Here is a 19,095-nt window from a genome sequence, read left to right as displayed (position 1 = left end):
GGAGGGAGCGGGGTGGGGGTTGGAGGGAGGGGGGTGGACGATTGTGGCACTTTGGGCCGGTGGGGAACGGATGTCTGGAACTTTGGGCCGGAATAAAAAATAGGTATGGTTTACCTCACGTACTATGCAGCAAGCCATTTAAATGTAGTGTTTACATACTTTTTTTCGTGTTTTGATATTGCTCTTTACCGACCTCTGGAGATCCAAGTTCAAAAAACATTTAACAATCTGTTGACTATAATAGGGTCTGTATAAATTCTAGTAGAATTAATTTCTTTACCCACTATGATTATAAAAGAATAACTTACTTCTTGCGTGTAGCTTTCGTCAATATTCCTTTTATTTGAATGCATCATTATATTTCAAATGCCAATTCTGAACTGAGAAGATAACGAATTGTCAGAATTTTTATATCCGTATTCAAGGTTAAACAAAAGTCAACCACGCCTAACATTACGCACTTTGAAAAGAAACAACACAAATTTTCACGGTGGTTGAATTCCGGTCATTACACTGTCTGCTTGTATTGGCGGGACTGTCTCGTTGTAAGCATTGTAGATATATGGTGGGACTGTCTCGTTGTAAGCATTGTAGATATATGGGGAGACACCCTCGTTGTAAGCATTGTATACATACTGACGTCACATCCCAAAAACAACTTCACGAAAAAAAATTTGTGTCATTTTATTTTGTCGATAAATATTTGTACTTTATCATCTTGCATATGCTGATGCAGTTTTAGCCGAAAATTATATTTATTTTTATATTATTGTCATTATATATTATTGTATATGTCATTTATAATTGTATTATTGTAATCGAACTATTATATTATGTCATTATATAATTGTATTATTGTAATTGCATTATTATATTATGTCATTATATAATTGTGTTATATATTATTTTTATGTTATTGTCACTTGCAGTAGATCTATGAGTTTTCTTTGAAATGAGTCCTTAAGAAACAGTATGATGTTACAGCGTTCCACTGGACGCAAATAAAAAGGAAAATCAAAAACGAGACACATCACAGCATCGAATGGGAATAAGATATTTCCCTTGTAGCTCAATGGGGGACTGCAAATCTCACTGGGTATTCGACCAGGGAGAATCCAATGGGACGCTTTTCATTTGGATTTTGTGGGTTCTCTAACTATTTTTTTTTACCCCAGCCAGTGGCGCAATTTCATCAAAATCCTGGGGGGGGGGGTGGGAAGCTGGAGCCAATTTTCCCAAATCAAGTGAAAATAACACTGAAAAATATAAAATGAGCCACAGAGTACCATTAAGGTAAAGTGAAAACTGACCCTTTTCTGTGGATGCTTGAATTACGCAGCTTACGTATCGTAGTTTTGACAAAATTTTTGACGAAACTAAATTTCAGCTAGAGGGGGGGGGCAAACCGAGGTCTGGGAGGGGCAGTTATATGCCTAGAGGACGACCCAGAAACACAAATCTATGATTTTTTAAAATGATATTTTGTGTTTACCTTTATATAAGAAAGGGGATAAAAGTGAGTGGGGTAATTATAGAGGTCGGTATTTAATCAATCACCTTGTCACTCTCAAAACCTGTAAAATTTGCCTGAGAAAATATTTGCCTGAGGGTAAAAACGTCATATTTACTACCTATTATAAAAGAACATGTAATGCATTAGTATTTGTGCTACTATTACTTTGGTAACAAGTCAAATTGTATACTTTGCCTGAGGAAATATTTACAACAAGTAGGTTTCGATTTAATGGCGCATAACTGGTTATTATTCCTGCTATAACAAATAGTAACGTTAACAAAACTGGTAAACTTACAGTCTTCAGAAGCAACAATTACTTAAAATTCCTTTCATGGGACATATTTTGATTTGGGACCACATGGTTGCAATACACATTGATTTAAATTTTTTGAAACTGGAAACACCATTCGAATATATTACATATTATATAAGTGTGTAACTCAAACATGTAAAATAAAATATATGTAAAATTATATATATATATATATATATATATATATATATATATATATATATATATATATATATATATATATATATATATATATATATATATATATATATATATATATATATATATATATATATATATATATATATATATATATATATATATATATATATATATATATATATATATATATATATATATATATATATATATATATATATATAATGTAATATGTATAAATATAAACGTGTATACATATGTGAATATATAAACCATATTTAATTTTTATACCTATTTAGTCTTTGTTTTCTTCAACAAATTTCATCCAAGTAGTAATATCAAGCTCAATATCCAGGTTTGCCTTTCTCAACAATTCATAGTTTTGTATGAAACAAAGAATTTTGTTCAGCACATCTTCAGTTTCTAAATCAAACACATCCAAACACATCAAAGTTATCACATCCAAATTATCAAAACACATTTTGAGAACTCGGCATAGATTGAAGTACTTCCAGTCGAAACTCTCGAAATTTTCTTTTGTAAGAGTAGTAACGTCCGTTCTTTCTGGTATAATAGCATCAAATCTTGCTAAGAATGGAGCCAAAAGGGTCAAAATCTGGTTTTCTTTTGTCTTTAATATATGGCTACAATAATCGTTCCTTGATTTTTCTTGCTTGGTGGGATCCAGCAAGGGGGCTAAATGTGGTATCAGCAGCGTTAGGTAATAGAGATCCCAAAATGCAGCAACAGCTTCAGAATATGTATCAGTTTTTATATCTTTCTTTAATAGGTCAATGCACCGAAAATCACAATTAAGGTGATTGCTGTATTTTTTAGACAAGCACTCGTCACAAAAAACCCACTCGTGCGTATGGCAGGCCTTGTGAAGGTGGAAGAATATTACCATAACTTTTATAACATCACCATGTAAAAAGCTATGTAGTCTCTGGGGCTGATATTCATGCATCACACTCGTATGTAATTTTTTATAAATATTTGAAGGTGCAACCGAGGGTATTTTATTGTATAACTTTTCTTTAATGATGTTTATTTGATCGTTGCTATCAAGATAAATCATCGTTACTGCTGAATTGGCGCGCGTAACGGCTTCCAAAATCTGGAAAGCTTGTTTGGCTTGAAAATCATCGAGATTATTTAACAAATTACGTTCTTTAAATTCTTTACGTTCTCTTTCTGCATACCACATTGTTAGAACACAAACAATTACACACTCTATTTCCCGTCCACGCAGTGATTCTGTAAATGAGTGATCTACAATGCTGCTGTACTTCGAATTTAGAAACAGTTCAAGGCGCTGTCGTAAAGGAGGTGGAAATTCATCTATATGTAGCTGTCGAAAAAGTTGCATATATTCTAAAATATCATCAGAAATTTTGATAATGGCAATTTCATCAGCATTAAATTTTCCGGTTGAAATATAGGCTTTAACTGCAGCTGAAACTCTGTCAGTCATTTCAGCATAACTCGAGACTTGGTGGAAATCGCATGGCATTCCTACCACCCGAATCCCCGACATGTATCCATCACTTCTTCCAATTCTTGTAATCATCAGCCGTACTTAAATCATCCTCATCTTCTCTATCTATGGTTCTCAAAATTGCATCTGTAAGATCATGTAAGTTTGTTGAAAATCTAAGTGTATCAGTCAGAGTAGCATACTTACATTTTTCGTAGATTAAGTCATCTTTTATCACTAATAGGTTGAAGGGTCGTAGCAATGTTTGAAGCGATGGGATAACAGTATATGTCGTAAACCAGCAAAAATTTGAATTAATTATTAAGTTACTTAATTGTCTCATATAAATAAAATTAACAGTATCATCAAGGAATAGCATAAAAACTTTGCCTTTTCCTGGAATCATCATTTGATGACCAGGTATATCAAATTCCAATTGGTCACTTCCATCTTCCAAATCCACTTGGTCTGCTCTAGACACAAATTTTACAAGTTTTTTCATCGAATCTTGGATTTCTAACCGTTTACTAATCGATTTCCAAAAGCTGTCCCGACTCTCGTCCAGCATTTCTTCATTTTCATTCATGAAAATAATCAGTTCTGTTGATTTTCCAGGTTTGCTCTCGACTGATTTCCAGAGTTTCAGGAAAACTCTAACCATTTTTGCTAGCAAACAGTAAGTTTTTCCCGTTCCCGGAGCACCCGAAATTTGGAGATAGTTCTGGCTGCAAGCAACAATTTCCATTTGAGCAGGAGTGAGGAAAACCCCATCAATTTCATTCTTATTTTTTGCGTATTCTTGATCTAAATCTCTCCTAGCTCTAGAGCTGTCATGGTGAATAAGGGTCTTTGGTCCAATGAATGATAAACTAGCATAAGTTCCGTAGAACCTAAAAAATAAATAATAAAAAGAATAAAAAACTCTAATTCATGCAAATTTTTTTTATAGAATCTGAAAATTAAGTTCAGGGATGCCAAGAGAGCAATAAAATAGAATTGATAAAGTTTTTGATAAAAGTCTCTGCTTCGTATTTTCCACGTAATACCTATTTTTAGTATTTTTCGTAATAGTATTTTTTTCCAAAACCACACTACCTTTCTGTGAGGAAAAAAAAAGTTCAAATAGGGATAAGTCTATTTTTTAGAGTGTTTTGTGTCGGTTTTCACTGTGTAATAAATGAACTTATTCTCATTTGAACGTTTATTTGTTCGTCACTGCTTCGGTAGCCAGCTCCAGCCTGTACAGATCTGCAGTCGGGACAGAGTTCACAAATTTCTGAACCCAAGAAAATTAAAACTATCTAGAATCAGTGATGCTGGCTGCTAATTTTGTTTCTCGTGAAATTCAATAACGAAAGTATATAACATGTTAGTACATTTGACGGGTACCGATGTGATCGTTACTTGTAAATTAATTGAAAAAAACTTTGCGAAAAAAGAAGTTTTTCAGAGAGAAGTAGAGAGTCATATTAAACTTAAGAACAGCAGAAATAAATTCCTAATACAACTCAAACTCATAACGACCAAATATTGCTATTAAAAAACAAATAAACCCAAAGAAAACATAAATTAAAAAAATAATCATAGCAGACAGTGTCGTTTTATTGAAAACTATGCGTGTCTTGGACAGTTGGCTTTTTTTCAAAATATTGGCAACAAATAAAAACTAAATCACTATAACAATCAAGATGAGTGGAAAGAACTAATGAAAAAACTGAGTACTGGATATATCAATGGTATTAATTGCTGGAAATTCAGTAGCCAAACTCCTGTTTCTGGTGATTTTTGTTCGTTTTAAAATTGACTTGAGTATTCAATTTAATTTTTACTCGTTTAATATTTATTTATTCACTATATTAGTACCTGTTGTCTCTATGTTTACTATAATTATTTATTTAATTTTTGTTCGTTTATTGTTTAATAGTTTCTGATCGTTTCGAGTTTGAATTATAATGGAAATTTATTTCTGCTGGTCTTAAGTTCTGTGTGGCTCTTTACCTTTCTCTCGTTTTTGATTGCCAAAGTTTAATTATTGGTTAAAATAGTGAATATTTCTCTACCTTCTCCCGTCTCCGGTGTAAGAATTGAAATATCTTATTCTAATTTACTATTTCTAAGTTCTTTCTTTTGATTTATTTCAACATCGTCTTTTACTACCCTTGACTGCTCCTGAGACATCGCAAAGGCGATTTTAACAGGGTGTTCATAATATCTTCTGATTTAGTACAACTTTCATTTCCTGAATGTTTCAAGTAAGCTTTTCCTAATGATAAACACTGCATGTAAAAAAGGAACTACATAATTTACTATACTTACCCTGGGAGTTGTGGGGGGGGATGAACAAAATCGCTTTTTGAAAACTTTGATCAGTGATGAGGGAAAGGAGCATCTAAAAAGACCAGGGAGACTGGTTGCTTTTCGATTGCTATTCAACAACCCCCTCAACACTTCCCGAAATTTTCGACTTGATACCCTCAGTCGTTTCTTAGATATGAATGAAACGCCCTTTTGACAACTAGCATACACTCAGTGTCTTTTGTTGTGTTCGCAATCCCTGTCAAAAGCTGTGAGGTAATGTGTCGTCCCCATAGGCATATTTACTTGACCTTTAGACTATTTTGAACAAGATGGTCATTTCAAAATTTTGATAAAATTTATTTAGAAGGAGGGCAACTAAAAAGTGTATGAAAGGGGGCTGGTAGCCCCCCAACCACTTTTTAACATACCACTCAACATGTCGTCCTAGCGAAGTGGTTACCGCTCCAAATCCTGAGGTCAGGGGTTCGAGTCCTGGTGTCGCTAGTTATTTAGTTTGTAACAGTGGTCAACGGTGTGACTGTAAGCTCAGCCAGAGTCGCCACAGTTCTAAATGGGTACCTGGAGAAGTCTGGGGGAAAAACACAGGAAGCATCGGATTATTTGCCCCCCAACCACGAAATGCACTCACGGACGGCATGAAAATGACATGAAAATGACAAACTGAATGAATTTTATATGTTTAGATCAAAGGCAGCGCAATAGCACTGCCTAAGTAAAGAATGATGTTGGCACAATGTATTATTTTTTTGTGACAGGGGGACTTCGTATAGAAGAAGTTGTCGGGCTAAACTTCGGAATGTGCTCATTCGATTGGACATTGAGAGTTCTAGCGCCCTTTTAATAGTCGAAAGTGATTGTAGGGCAGTCAGACCCCCCCCCTCCCACACACACACATCATTTCTCTAAGCACATCCAATCAAAATTATGAGAGCCATTTTGTTCAGCATAGTTGAAAAGTCCAGTAATTATGTCTTTGATGATGACAACCCCCAAAGACCGCAGTGCAAGGGTTGTAAGTTATGCCGCGGGGGCATATAAGGTTTTTATAGGAGGGGTGTTCGTATAAACTTTCGAGGCGGTTAATTTGATTGGAAATTGAAATTTCTAGTTCCCTTTTAAGAGTCAAAATTGATGGAGGGCAAATAGCCCCCCCCCCTTCACTCTGAAGTCCTGTTTTCCCAAAACACATGTGATTGAAATTGTGAGATAGACATTTTGTTAAAAATAGCCCAGAGAACATATGACAATGCCTCCAGGGTTGAAAAAACACCCCAGAGCCCAGGCGCAATTAAACCTCAGATGGGGCTCATTTGATTCGAAAAATCGGAAGTTTTAGTGCCCTTTTTAAGAATTAAAAGTGATTGGAAGGCAACCAGCCTCCCCCTCACCCTCATCATTTTCCGAAACACATCTAATCAAAATTTTGAAACCGCTATTTTGTTCAACATTATTGAAAGGTCCTGTAATTATGCCTTTGAGGATGTCAAATCCCCCACTGCCTTTACTCAGGCATTCAGGTGAGCCTTTCAGAGAATGTTGAGGAGAGTGTTGAATTAAATCAATACACTTTATGTGCATACGGGTTGTCAAAAGCATGTAACTCAGGAAAGACTAAGTATATTAACTTGGAACTTTCAGGAAATAATAAGAGAGATGATCAATTCATAAAAAAGGCAACATTTGCACACTACTGCTTCTACTACTACCACTACTACTACTGCTACCCATGAGCGCCCATAAGCTGAATTCCAGGGGGGGGGGCTTACCTGGTCTAATTGGCACTTTTAATGCTATATAATAGAAATACTAAAACCAAAATATAAAAAAATAAGGCAGCATCATTCAGCCAGGAGGGGGATGGCATCCCTTCCTGCCCCCCCCCCTTGTGGGTGCCCATTCTGCTACCACAACTACTAATACTTCCACTGAAACTACTGCTTTTGTAGCGAGTAGCTCCTACCAAGGCTGAGATATTGAAATAAACTTCTGAGGAAACATTGAGGGGAAAGTTGAACTAAATCCAAACATACTATGTGCGTACAGATTGCTGATACGGATGGATTAGCAACATTTTTGAAAAGTCTTACCGTATCAAGAGGAAACTTCTTAGCCTCATAAATGAGATGTCCAACTGACCAAAAGGCAATATGTACATGCTACTACTACTATTAATACTGCTGCTACTACTGTTACTACTACTACTAATAAACCACTAATACTACTACTACTGCTCCCACTACTACAACTGCTACTATGGTACTAGTACAATTAAGGCTACGAGTATGAAGGTGAAAATTTGACAGAATACCGAGGGGAAAGTTTGAACAAAAAAAACACACTATGTGTAATCAGATTGTCAAAAGGGCGTATCTCAAGAATGGATCGGGGTATTAAGTTAGAACTTCTAGAGAATGCTTGAGGCACTCTGTATGCTGGTTGCCAATAAGACATCTCAGCGATATCTCAAGAAAGACTGAAGATATTAAGTTGAAGCTATCAGGCCTACTACTATTACTACGTCTGATCTTATAATTTAATTAAACCCAAAGAGCTTAAGCGCATCGAGGTTGTCAAAGAGCATAGATAAAAAATTTTGGGAATGGTATTAAGCTTATTTTTCAGGTCAACTAGAAGAGGTGTAAAACTAAATTAAACAATACTATTTATGTCAAGATTTACAAAAGGGTGCATGTTGTTAAAAATTTATGAAAAAGTTTCTCCAACATACAAATAGCAAGCTAAATTATGGATTATTACAGAAAAACAAAAAACCCAAAAAAAATTTTTTTCTTTTTCCATGAAAAAGACTATGTCAATAAAAAAAAGAATAGAAGTTAATTTTAAAAACTTTCTACAAACCTTCCGTTGATTTTGAATTAAAATCATGTTGCCATCAAGCCATGGTAGATCTTCAAGCAAGTCTGAGTGAGAGGCAAAGCTGGCATAAGTCTTTTTCAGGATTGTGTAAAAATATGCCCTTTTCATTTTCTGATAGATATATACTCTATCATACATCCATCCTAGGGCAGAACTAAGGTAGATAGGCATAGAGCTAAGGGATGATCGAGATTTTTGGGCTGACTCATGACTGACAATGTCCACTGGACTTGTATGCAAAATGGGGGACTCGAAAGTTTTTCAAAGAAAAATAAAGAACTCCATTAAACCAAAAATGAGCAGGAATAAAATCCAATAATTTACCAAGCAAAACTATCACAAATGACCATCAATAAATAAATAAAACCAAAAACAAACAGAAATCAACTCAAACTAAAAATAAGCAGAAATTAACATGAATAGGGTTGACAATCCCCATTCCTTCTCCAGATCAGAAAATAATATATACTTTACTGAGAATTTTTTTTTTTTAAATCTTTTAGCTTTTTTAAGTTTAATAAATCAAAAAAATATCAAGACTTTAAGGAATAAATATCAGCATTAAATTGACAATGCAAAATCATTTCTAATGTAGTTTGCAATTCAAAAGATTCTTTTTCTGAGTTAATTGTTATCAAAATTCCTTTTTTTAGAGTTCCAGTTACTTTTCATATCAGTTACATACAGTTCGTCACAACGAAGTGATTAAAAAAATTATAATTGCTACTATATAACTTGAGGTTTACAAGGCTGCATTTTGATCACTTCCTTTTTTACAAGGCCGTATCTCTTCCTTGTCATCAAAACGTTGACTCTTATAATGAAAAAAAAAAAAACTGAGTAAAGTAAAGGCAAAAACCGATAATATGTCATTGAAGCCTATGTCTAAGATGTGTTTTATTTTCTGTTAAGCGGAAGCTGAATGTAAGCGTAAGTAGAAGGCTAATCCTGTCAACCACTGCTACTACTAATACTACTACTATTAGCCCACTACAGTACCATGCCACCTGAGGCGAACATAACTGCGTGCTCTTCTCTCCTACCCCATTCTATGCAAAGCCTCGCTCTTTAGCCCCCTCGCAAGACGCTACCATTTCCTTTAAATCCATTTTTATGATCTCTTCCCCACCCATTTGCTGAGGACCTGCTCTTCAATTGGCCCCAGATTGATGGTAGAAAAGAATAGTATTTGGCAATCTGTTATCATTCATCTGGAAAATCTGTCTTAGCTATTTAAAACTTCCTAAAATTATAGCCTCAGAAAGTACAACAGAACCAAATGTTTGTACAGCTGACACAAGGTCTGTAAAACGGGTACCTTACCGTTTGACTAACCTAACCTATGTCTGGCCCAGCAACAGATACAACTAAACAAGTAAGTAAAAATACAAGTAATGTTCTTCTTTGGCAAACAAAAATTATTATTGATGTACTAGGGAGGGAAGTCAAAAACCCAGAGAGGAATATTGGCCAAAGCACTATTAGTCCTCGTAGAAAAGGGCTGGGGTTTGTACAATAAGCATTTGAGGGATATACTGTACGATAATAAAAGAAAAGTAAGGGAAGTAGACACGGTATTAAAGGATAAATTAAGGAGGTAGGAGATGGAGGCCAGGAATAAAATTGCCGTGGATCCGGAAGTTGCAGTCAAACGGTTTAATAGTAAAGTATTGGATTGACGTGTTAAGAAATGGAGAGGTCAAGAGGAACAAGGGATGTTTGTGACACCCAAGAACTAGGGCAGTTTTCACAGTGGAAAAAAAAGTTTGGAAAATAGGAAGATACATTTGAGAACAAAGACTAGAGTACTGGAATCTGCAGTGATGACAATATTCAAGTATGGTTGTGAAACATGAAACATTGGAGAGTAGATTAGGATTTGTTAGATGTTTTCCAGAGGAATTGTCAACGGGTAGATAATTCCTCTGGAAAACATTTTACTTATTTAATTGTATCTTTTGGCTGGCCAGACTTACCCAGTGAATAGAAGATTAATTATGATTTACTCCGATCTGTTTCAATCTCCTGTGAAGTTGCCAGGGTTGCCACCTGTAGCACTAAAGCGCTATTTTATCATGTGTAGCACTATTAAATACATTTAAATTCGGGATATGCGTGTGCATTTTCCCAATCGGTGCTCTGATAAGCTCAGGATACATTTTTATTCCTTTGAATTAAAAAAAAAAAAAAAAATTGACATAAAAATTTATCTAAGTACACTTAAACGGAGCATGAGCGTTTCGCAGCCCGAGCTTCGACACGCGTAAAAAGTTTCTGGACTGTAACACCGAAAATCCCTGTGTAGCACACATATTAAGGGAATTGTAGCACTTTAGGAACTGACCTTGGTGGCAACCCTGGTCAGTTATCCTGAAGATGTGGATAGAAAGCCAATCTGGCAGAGGAACAGCTTGAAGCTTTTGCTTGGTGGAATCAACGCAGTGTTTTCTGTTTGACAATCATGGTGGTGGACTCAATGTTACAGACGCAGCGGTGTGCATCAATTTCTTGATGCACAGTGCTGAGACGCTTTCAACAATCAAGTCTTAACTGCATAGAATAATCATATCTAACAGCCACTTTGTAAGTGCAAAATCGTGACTTCAAGCAAATCTCTTGTCGGTTCGACTACTGGTGGCGGAGCTGTGTGAAGGTGGCTTGTGATTCATTGATTTTCTTCTCCACATCGAGGTCAAAGACATGTGAGAGTCTACCAACGAACCAGGGTAAGCAAAGCTATCAGCCTTTTCCAATTCTTCTCTTTAGACTACTGCTGGTATAGCAGCAGTACATTTAGTTCCAGGACTTTAGTTTTGGCCGTGTTGATCTTCATATAAATGTAGGTTTGTGGCATAAATAAAGCGATATAATTTCTTTTCATAACATTCTTCTGTTTTCACAAGTTATGCTGGTAATAAACATTTTCTTTATCATAAGTTTTTATATCTTTATGCACAAATCCCGAGATAACAAAAAACTTAAGATGACTAGGAGATTGCTACGAGTTCTTATTTCAAGTTAAAATTACAGAAAGGTCTCGTCTCGCATTTTATTTTTCTTTGTCTAGAATAAAAAAAAAAATAATGGATGCATAGGGTCATGAGAAGACTGTAATACTGCTTTAAATTCCATACATAGTCTTTCAAATCAAATATATTATGTTTCGATAGAGAACCTGTGCTTCAATATTGTATTAGTTTTTTATTTATTTACTAAGTCTGAGCATTTTTTAAAATAGGCTAAAACTCTATTTGAAAATCTGGCTATACTAAAAAGTATCCTAATTGGCTTTTACTTACAAGTATTCTAAATTTAGCTTTGAATTTTAAATTGTATGGCAAGTAGAACAGACTCAACTTTAAACTATATTTTAACCAAATTTTTCAGAAATGTCTTCTGGTTTAACAACAACAAAGTTCATGGAAATGAATTCTATCCATTCTATCTACACCTACTACTATCTATATCTACTATCTAGCTATTCTATATACATTGACAAACATTTGGACTCATAGACACCAGCAGTGGAATGGCACGCGGCGATCGTTGCGCAACCATGAAAGAAAATACGCTAAGAATATTTACCTTATAATCTAGGCTGTTCTGTAGTTACCCTATTGTATCCTCAGATGTCTATAAAACCCAGAGGCGGGTTTTAGGGGAGGGACAGAGGGGGCACTTGCCCCAGGCACAGAAATTTTAGAGGTGCAACATTTCAAAGAAATAATGTAACGGTTATAAGAATTTTGTAATTTTGTTTATTTTTATTAAAGTAGAGAGTACAGCTAATAAATAAAAATAATTAACAAATTATTAATTCATTGATAAAATAAGAATAAATTAAAAAAGAAACAAAAAAGTGATAAAAATTAAAAGGAAAAAATTAATAATAATTTAATAATTTAAATGATTACTTAAAAAATAATTAAAAAAAAAATACATAATTGACTAACTAATAAATTGAAAACAATTTTGTTAATAAATTAAAATTTTTGGGAGACAGGGGGGAAGGCTAATCGGGATTTTGCCCCGGGCGCAAGAGAGGCCAGAACCACCTCTGATAAACCCTCTCCCTATGAAACACTTTACTTATAAAGGACGAATATACAGCGTCTTTTTTCACACAAAAAATTGTAAGTTCATCTTATGCGTGTTGATATCCGTCGATAAAAAGAAGCCAAACAAAATAGAATAAATTAAAAACATACAATACTAACCAGGCTAGCAGAGTTCGAATTGAATAAGATGTTTCAACCTTTGTTGCCATTTCTTTTTCACTGTAACTTATTTCTGTAATCGTTTCCATGTAGTTATCTTTGAAAATTGCATTTTTTAAATTTATGTTATCCTGTTCGGGTCGCTTAGTGTTTGTAAACAAAACAAAATACTTAACAGACAACGACGTTTTATCACCTCCATGTTCGAGCAGGTATTCTTCTAAAATGGTCACAACTCTTAACCTCTGATCTTCATATTCATTTAACAATCTTTTTTCCAATATCTCTAAGTCTTTTGGCGAAGGAGGTTCAGCTAGGCTAAATGCCTTTACTTCCAAAATGATAACTGAAGATTGTGTCACTAAAATAAAGTCCCCCAGCTCTTCGTTTTTGTGAGAGGCTTTCAGGCTGTAGAATACATACATAGGTAGTTTTGAGCTCTTTAGTTCCTGGTAAACCTCATATTCAGCAGCAAACCCACGCTGTTCTTGGTCCCCAATCTTTTTTATAACTGGTGGAAAAACAACTGGACCAGTTAGTTCAAGGTGATTTGCTCCACCAAAAAAATTTGACAATATATTCTCAGCTGCTTGTAAGAATGGCATAGATCCTGAATATCCAGGAATTTTGATTCGTTCACAGCATTTTTGATTGGTACATACTTTAAGTAGATCTTTAAAGAACATTTTCCTAACTTCTATTCCAGTTTTAAATGACGAATTAATGGAAGTTTTTGAAGGAGGTGTGGATTCTTGTGATGGTGGAAAAATAGGTTTAGGAACATCTGACATGACTGATTCACTTTTCCCAATTTAACTGGGTGCAGTTGCCTTAAAATTACCCAAATTTTTTACATGCTTACCGTTAAAACTTTTCTTTGACCGACATCTAGTCCCAAGTACTTGTGGACTACCATCAATTTCCGAGGGAATACCACATGATCTAGACGTTGTTGCAACACTACGATTTTCAATTACGATAAAATTCATACTGGGTAACTTTCAACCCAGAAAGTACAACTTTCAACATTTTTTTTCCAGCTTAGTTCTGGATAAGTCTGACCTTGAACTGGTAATAAAGTCAAAAGAATTGTCAAACTTTACATTATCTTGACCTACAGTTGGGTATCTTCATTTCTTCCTGACTTCTGATCTCGTTGGGGTGTCAGGGAAGCTATTAATACTAAGTAAGTAATAGGATGAACGACTCTTCTTGACTACTAATTTCCGTGTAGCTACAATCGGGTTCGATCTCTAGGTCCTCTATTACAGCTATCAATACTATATTTTTGAAGGTGCTCCTTTTATAAAACTTGCTAGTATTTCTCTTTGTAATATTACGTGTTTCTTTTTCATTAGTTTACGTCCCTTTACTTTTTATTTTTTTTATTTCATTTGTAGTTATTAACAGGGATGTATTTTTCTCGTCACTACTTTTTAGCCAAAATAAACTCTTTTTTACTGCTTGGCTTTATCTCAAACTCATTATAACTGATTCCTTTAGTGTAAAGCATTCGCCATCCGTTTCTCCACTTTTAACTGGATCTAGAAGTGAAAAACCAACTTAAATACGACATTTCAGCCAAAAATAATTATCAGGAAATATACTTTTAACATTGCCAAACTGTCTAAGAAAAGTCTATGTATGAAAAATATCTTTAATAATAATAATAATAATTTAATTTCAACCCTTCATACAAATTAAGTGTAAATGCCCGAAGGAGCTATAAAAACAAAAGAAAAAAAGAACGAAAAAATCACACAATACTACAAGAAAAAATTAAAATGTGATAACTATGGAAGAGAGAAAAACAACGAAATCAAAATCACGATTTTACTGAACAAAACTAGCCAATGGAAATTCGTAGACTGTTCTGCTTTGACTTATGAAACGGGTAGACAGCTCATCCATTTTCTTAGTTATCTCAAAAATATGGTATCTCTGCGAGATATAAGTTTCTGAACCATATGGGAATTCCCAATAAATATTTGCAAAAGCGAAAAAAATTTGAACGAATTTGGTTACATTCGGTGTTACTAAAGTAATTCCATAAAGGGGGTAAAAAAAAGATATGTAGCGCGAACATGGCGTTACAGAGACGACCGAGCGCAATCTTGTCAAATTGACCTTTAGTTCGTTGCTAACATACCGTAAGTTTTCTGCAGTTTTCCTTAAGTGCCGCAATAACTAGATTTTTAGTAGCTTTGATAGAATTCCCATATCGAATTCCGTGATACACAAACGTATCCTTTTGGAAACTGTCTTTCCGCAAACATCAACAACACGATTTGGCAGTGTTTCATCGTTCATAACGACGAATTCAGTCTTAGACGGCTCTATTGTTAGCCCAATATCTCCAAGTGCAGGTGACACGGCATTCATAGCTTTCTGTAAAGATTCTGAACTATCACTTATCCAAAGTAGATCATTTTCGTAAGATAGATGACTAGCATCAATTCCATCTTCTATCAAAAGTTCTTCTACCAATCTTGTCGCAGAACGTACTGCATTGTTAAATATCACAGCCTTGTTTAACGCCTCTACGTATCTCTATATGTCCAGAAAGCTGTCCTGCAGACCAAATTCTTACTTGACATTTTTGATACCATTGCCACATACATGTCTGAAAATATTTCTACTAAATATTTTCAAATGTTTAATTTTTGACTATTTAACAAATATTTAATGTCTGAAAATATTTCTATGAAAAAACTAAGAATCTCTTAACTTGCTGATAACTTGCCGCTGTTGATGGACCCTGAATGATGAACTGCTAGATGTATCCTCGACTACTAAGTATTGTTTTTTTTAATTATAAATTTTTGTTACGGTAAAATTCTACTTACCGTAGAATGACTTTTCTTGAGTAAACCTACTGTGAGCGAATTGATCTGTGTTCACCTTTGGTGCCAAACTAATTGGTATTGAAATAGACTGATATTAGTGGATTATATAGAATATTTTGGATATATATTATTGAATCTTTAGAGCGTTATTTCAACTAAATTTTGCATTAAGGCTCTTATCTTACATAAAGATAAGTTGCTTTTACTTTTGTCCTCTCCTTAATAGAAAATGCCCGCATTTAAAGAGTTTGATATCGCGTTAGCTAACTTCAAAAATTATCCTCATTGGCCAGTAAAGATACTAAAAGTGTCCATGGATAGCTTTCCAAGGTATTTTGCTACGGGACACATGATGAATACAGACTTGTTGAAGCCAACTTGGCAGAATATAATCCAAGCATTAGCCGAACTTCAACAAAACAGACTGCAGGCGTAAAGGCTGCATTTGAGGAATTGAAAAATTCGCCCGATAATTATAAATACCTTTACAAGACATATAATGAATTAACAATTAAGGAATCTAATACAGGAGAATGTGCTTCGTTGATGGATAAAATCACTTCTACGGAACTTGACCTGAAAGAAACTAAGCGAGAATTCCTGCAAAATATAACTTAGAAGGTTAATGAAAGGTTTTCGGATGCTGATTCTTTCTGCCAGTCATCCCACGACATTATTTGTCAAATATATGACGCGATTACTGTTGATTATCAACCAAAATTTTCAAAAATAGAACAATCGCTGAAAACTTTTCGCAACCAAATTATAAATCAGGAAGAGAAAATCATGAAAATTGAGATGAAACTAGATTCATTTGAACAAGAAGTGCTGCTTGATTCGCTAATTTTGCATGGTGTTAAGCACAGTTTATGGAATTATCCAGTAAGTTTATCGCAGATCAATTCTGGTCTTCATTCTCGGTGCGAACAAAAAGCTCCTCCCACTTATTTCTGCATTAGCGGGTTAGTGTGTTTTCGTCAATCAATGAAAAATGGTTACAAAGTGCATTATTCGCAATTGCGAACGCAGAAAAAAAGTTGGTGAGCCAGCCAAGTGGTTTGCAAGTGTCCCATCTCACAGGTATGACTTAATTTATATACAAATTATGACTTAATCTATTATTCACATACAGTGGACTCAACTTTTATAAAAAAAAGGGGGCGGGGGTTGATGAAATTTGTGAAAATAAGGAATTTTTTCTTCTTCTAATAACTGGTGGAATAGGTGTGATGGTTTCATATATATATATATATGCGTGTACAAACAGCTCCTCTCATTTGATCTGCCATCAGAGGTCCAATTACCCTGGAACACGTATATTGACAGAAACTTTCTCAAAATGCCTTTGAAACCAACTTGAGACTTCGAAACCTATTTTTAATTCCTAAAAACATCTAATAATAACATTGCACTACTAATTACCGATTTTCATGTATGTATTGGAATAAATTACTTTAAAATTAGTTTCTTCAAATTAGTGTTCCAACATTGAAGCCAAGTTTCCCGTCCAAGAGAAATCTGACTTGTCTACCCGTGAAAAGATCTAATGCCGCTTATGTTTATATCTACAAAAACGTTCTCTGGAGCACTCGCACCTCAGTTTGGGTTTTTATAATGGGTGAGATAGGGAATGATCATACTGCTAATTCTATAAACTGAAATTAATGTTGCCCAAATTAGGAATATCTCCAAAATCAAAATATTTCCCGCTTCAACCAATGCGACTCTAAATGACAAAGTCACTCCGGTTCTAATTAAATTTGTGAATAGCGAAATAGCGAAGAAAGCCTTCAAAGCAATAGCCATAGTGGCTTTATGTGGAATTTTTGTATCGGAAGCATGGACAAAAAGACGACGTGAGATCCTCTAAGGACAAATTTGGACATAGAAATGTTTGGACTGATCGTGGGCAAATTCTGGCAAGGCCTAACGGTGAAAGTGTCACTAGAAAAATTCATACTCTAGCCGATTGTGCTTAAGAATAAGTTTTTTTTGTGTGTGTGTGTGTTTTTTTTTTTAGATAAGTTTAGTATATTGCCATTCATATATTCAGCGTATTTTATTTATCTTTTGCTTATTTTTTTTCTTCGTGCCTATCCGTCTAATGATTTACTTTCGTTCCAATTAACTTCAATGAAATTTATGAATTTCAATAATTATTCTTTTTTGTTACATGCCTGTTCTCACAAGTCATTGCGTCAGTTTGGGATTTTAATCCTTTGTCATCTTGAAAATGAGTTTACTTGTATTGGTCTCATGGGTACATTAATGCAGTGGAGCTTTAGCGTTATATATATATATATTTTTTTTTTTTTTTGATTTAAGGAACTGAGTAGCAGGATTAATGATTTAAGGAAGTCACTAAATTTGTCTGAAATTATTATTATTAATTTGTTCAATAATATAAAATGTATATGTATCTTACTTATTGGTATGATTATTGTGATCTTATTTATTTATTTATATTTATTTTTGTTGTTATTTATAGCCTCTTGGTTATTTTTTTTATTTATTTTATTTTGTGTGTGTTGCGGCGCAGGTTTGATACACAGTCTCCTTAAGTTTTATGAATTTTTCTAACTCAGGCTCTGGGGATTTTTACTCCCTTGATGGGCATTTACTTCAATTACAACGAAACCCCTTAGATGTTTTGAGTATTATTTATAATTCCATTTGTCAAATTAAAAGAAATTCCCTAAATACTTCCCAATCAATTAATAGTAAGTATGTTTCTGATTTAAAGTGAGCTACTAGACGAGAAGATCATTTTTCGGTCCTTCAACTCAATACTCAAGGTATATGCTTATCTATTGATCAGTTGAGGCAGATAGTTATTGATGGGTGACCCGATGTTATCGGATTATGTTAGACTTTTCTTTTCTAGCAATGAAATGCTTTTAGATATACCCGGTTACAAAATGGAGTGACTAAATCGCAGAAGGATGGCAAAGGGTGGATTAGCAATGTATATTTCTGATATTTTTTGGCATAATGTTCGAAGCGATCTGTTAAGAAATGACGAAGGGGTTTTTGAATCCCAGTTTACTGAAATTAATTTAAGAAATAAGGTTTTGATAATTGGTAATGTTTATAGATCCCCCAGTGGATCCATCCCTTCTTTTCTTCAGGTCCTTGTTGAGGTCTTGGATTTAATAGGCAGACGTCCATGTGAACTTGTAATAATGAGAGACTTTAACTTAAATCTAATTGACATGGCTTCCTCTACTACGATGGATTTTCTCTCAGATATGCTCACTGCTGGGGTTCTACCAACAACTTGTATTCCAACACGTGTAATTGATACGTCAGCCTCTTTAATTGATAACATTTTTTCGTCTCTTAATTGGGTTCGGAATTCTGTTGTAGTGAGAGATATTTCAGAACATTTTCCT

At 34.4% G+C, this 19,095-nt stretch overlaps 1 protein-coding gene across 3 annotated transcripts in view; it reads right to left on the bottom strand.

Moving 5' to 3' along the window:
* Positions 1-3,495: 3,495 nt before the first annotated feature.
* The window catches only part of LOC148954170 (uncharacterized), a 34,203-nt gene continuing 18,603 nt past the window's right edge, over positions 3,496-19,095 (bottom strand). For all 3 annotated transcript variants that reach the window (XM_089085979.1, XM_089085981.1, XM_089085980.1), the window contains exons 2-3: positions 12,858-14,401; positions 3,496-4,334 (exon numbers count right to left, since the gene is read on the bottom strand). In XM_089085979.1, coding sequence (XP_088942105.1) covers positions 3,512-4,334; positions 12,858-13,648 — 1,614 coding nt within the window. In that variant the 5' untranslated portion in view covers positions 13,649-14,401 and the 3' untranslated portion in view covers positions 3,496-3,511. The remainder of the gene's footprint in view (positions 4,335-12,857; positions 14,402-19,095) is intronic.

This window comes from Artemia sp. Qi Xiang Cuo, chromosome 3 (assembly GCF_049724085.1).
Source record: "Artemia sp. Qi Xiang Cuo chromosome 3, ASM4972408v1, whole genome shotgun sequence".
Lineage (NCBI taxonomy): Eukaryota > Metazoa > Arthropoda > Branchiopoda > Anostraca > Artemiidae > Artemia > Artemia sp. Qi Xiang Cuo.
This window is presented reverse-complemented; position numbering and strand designations above follow the sequence as displayed.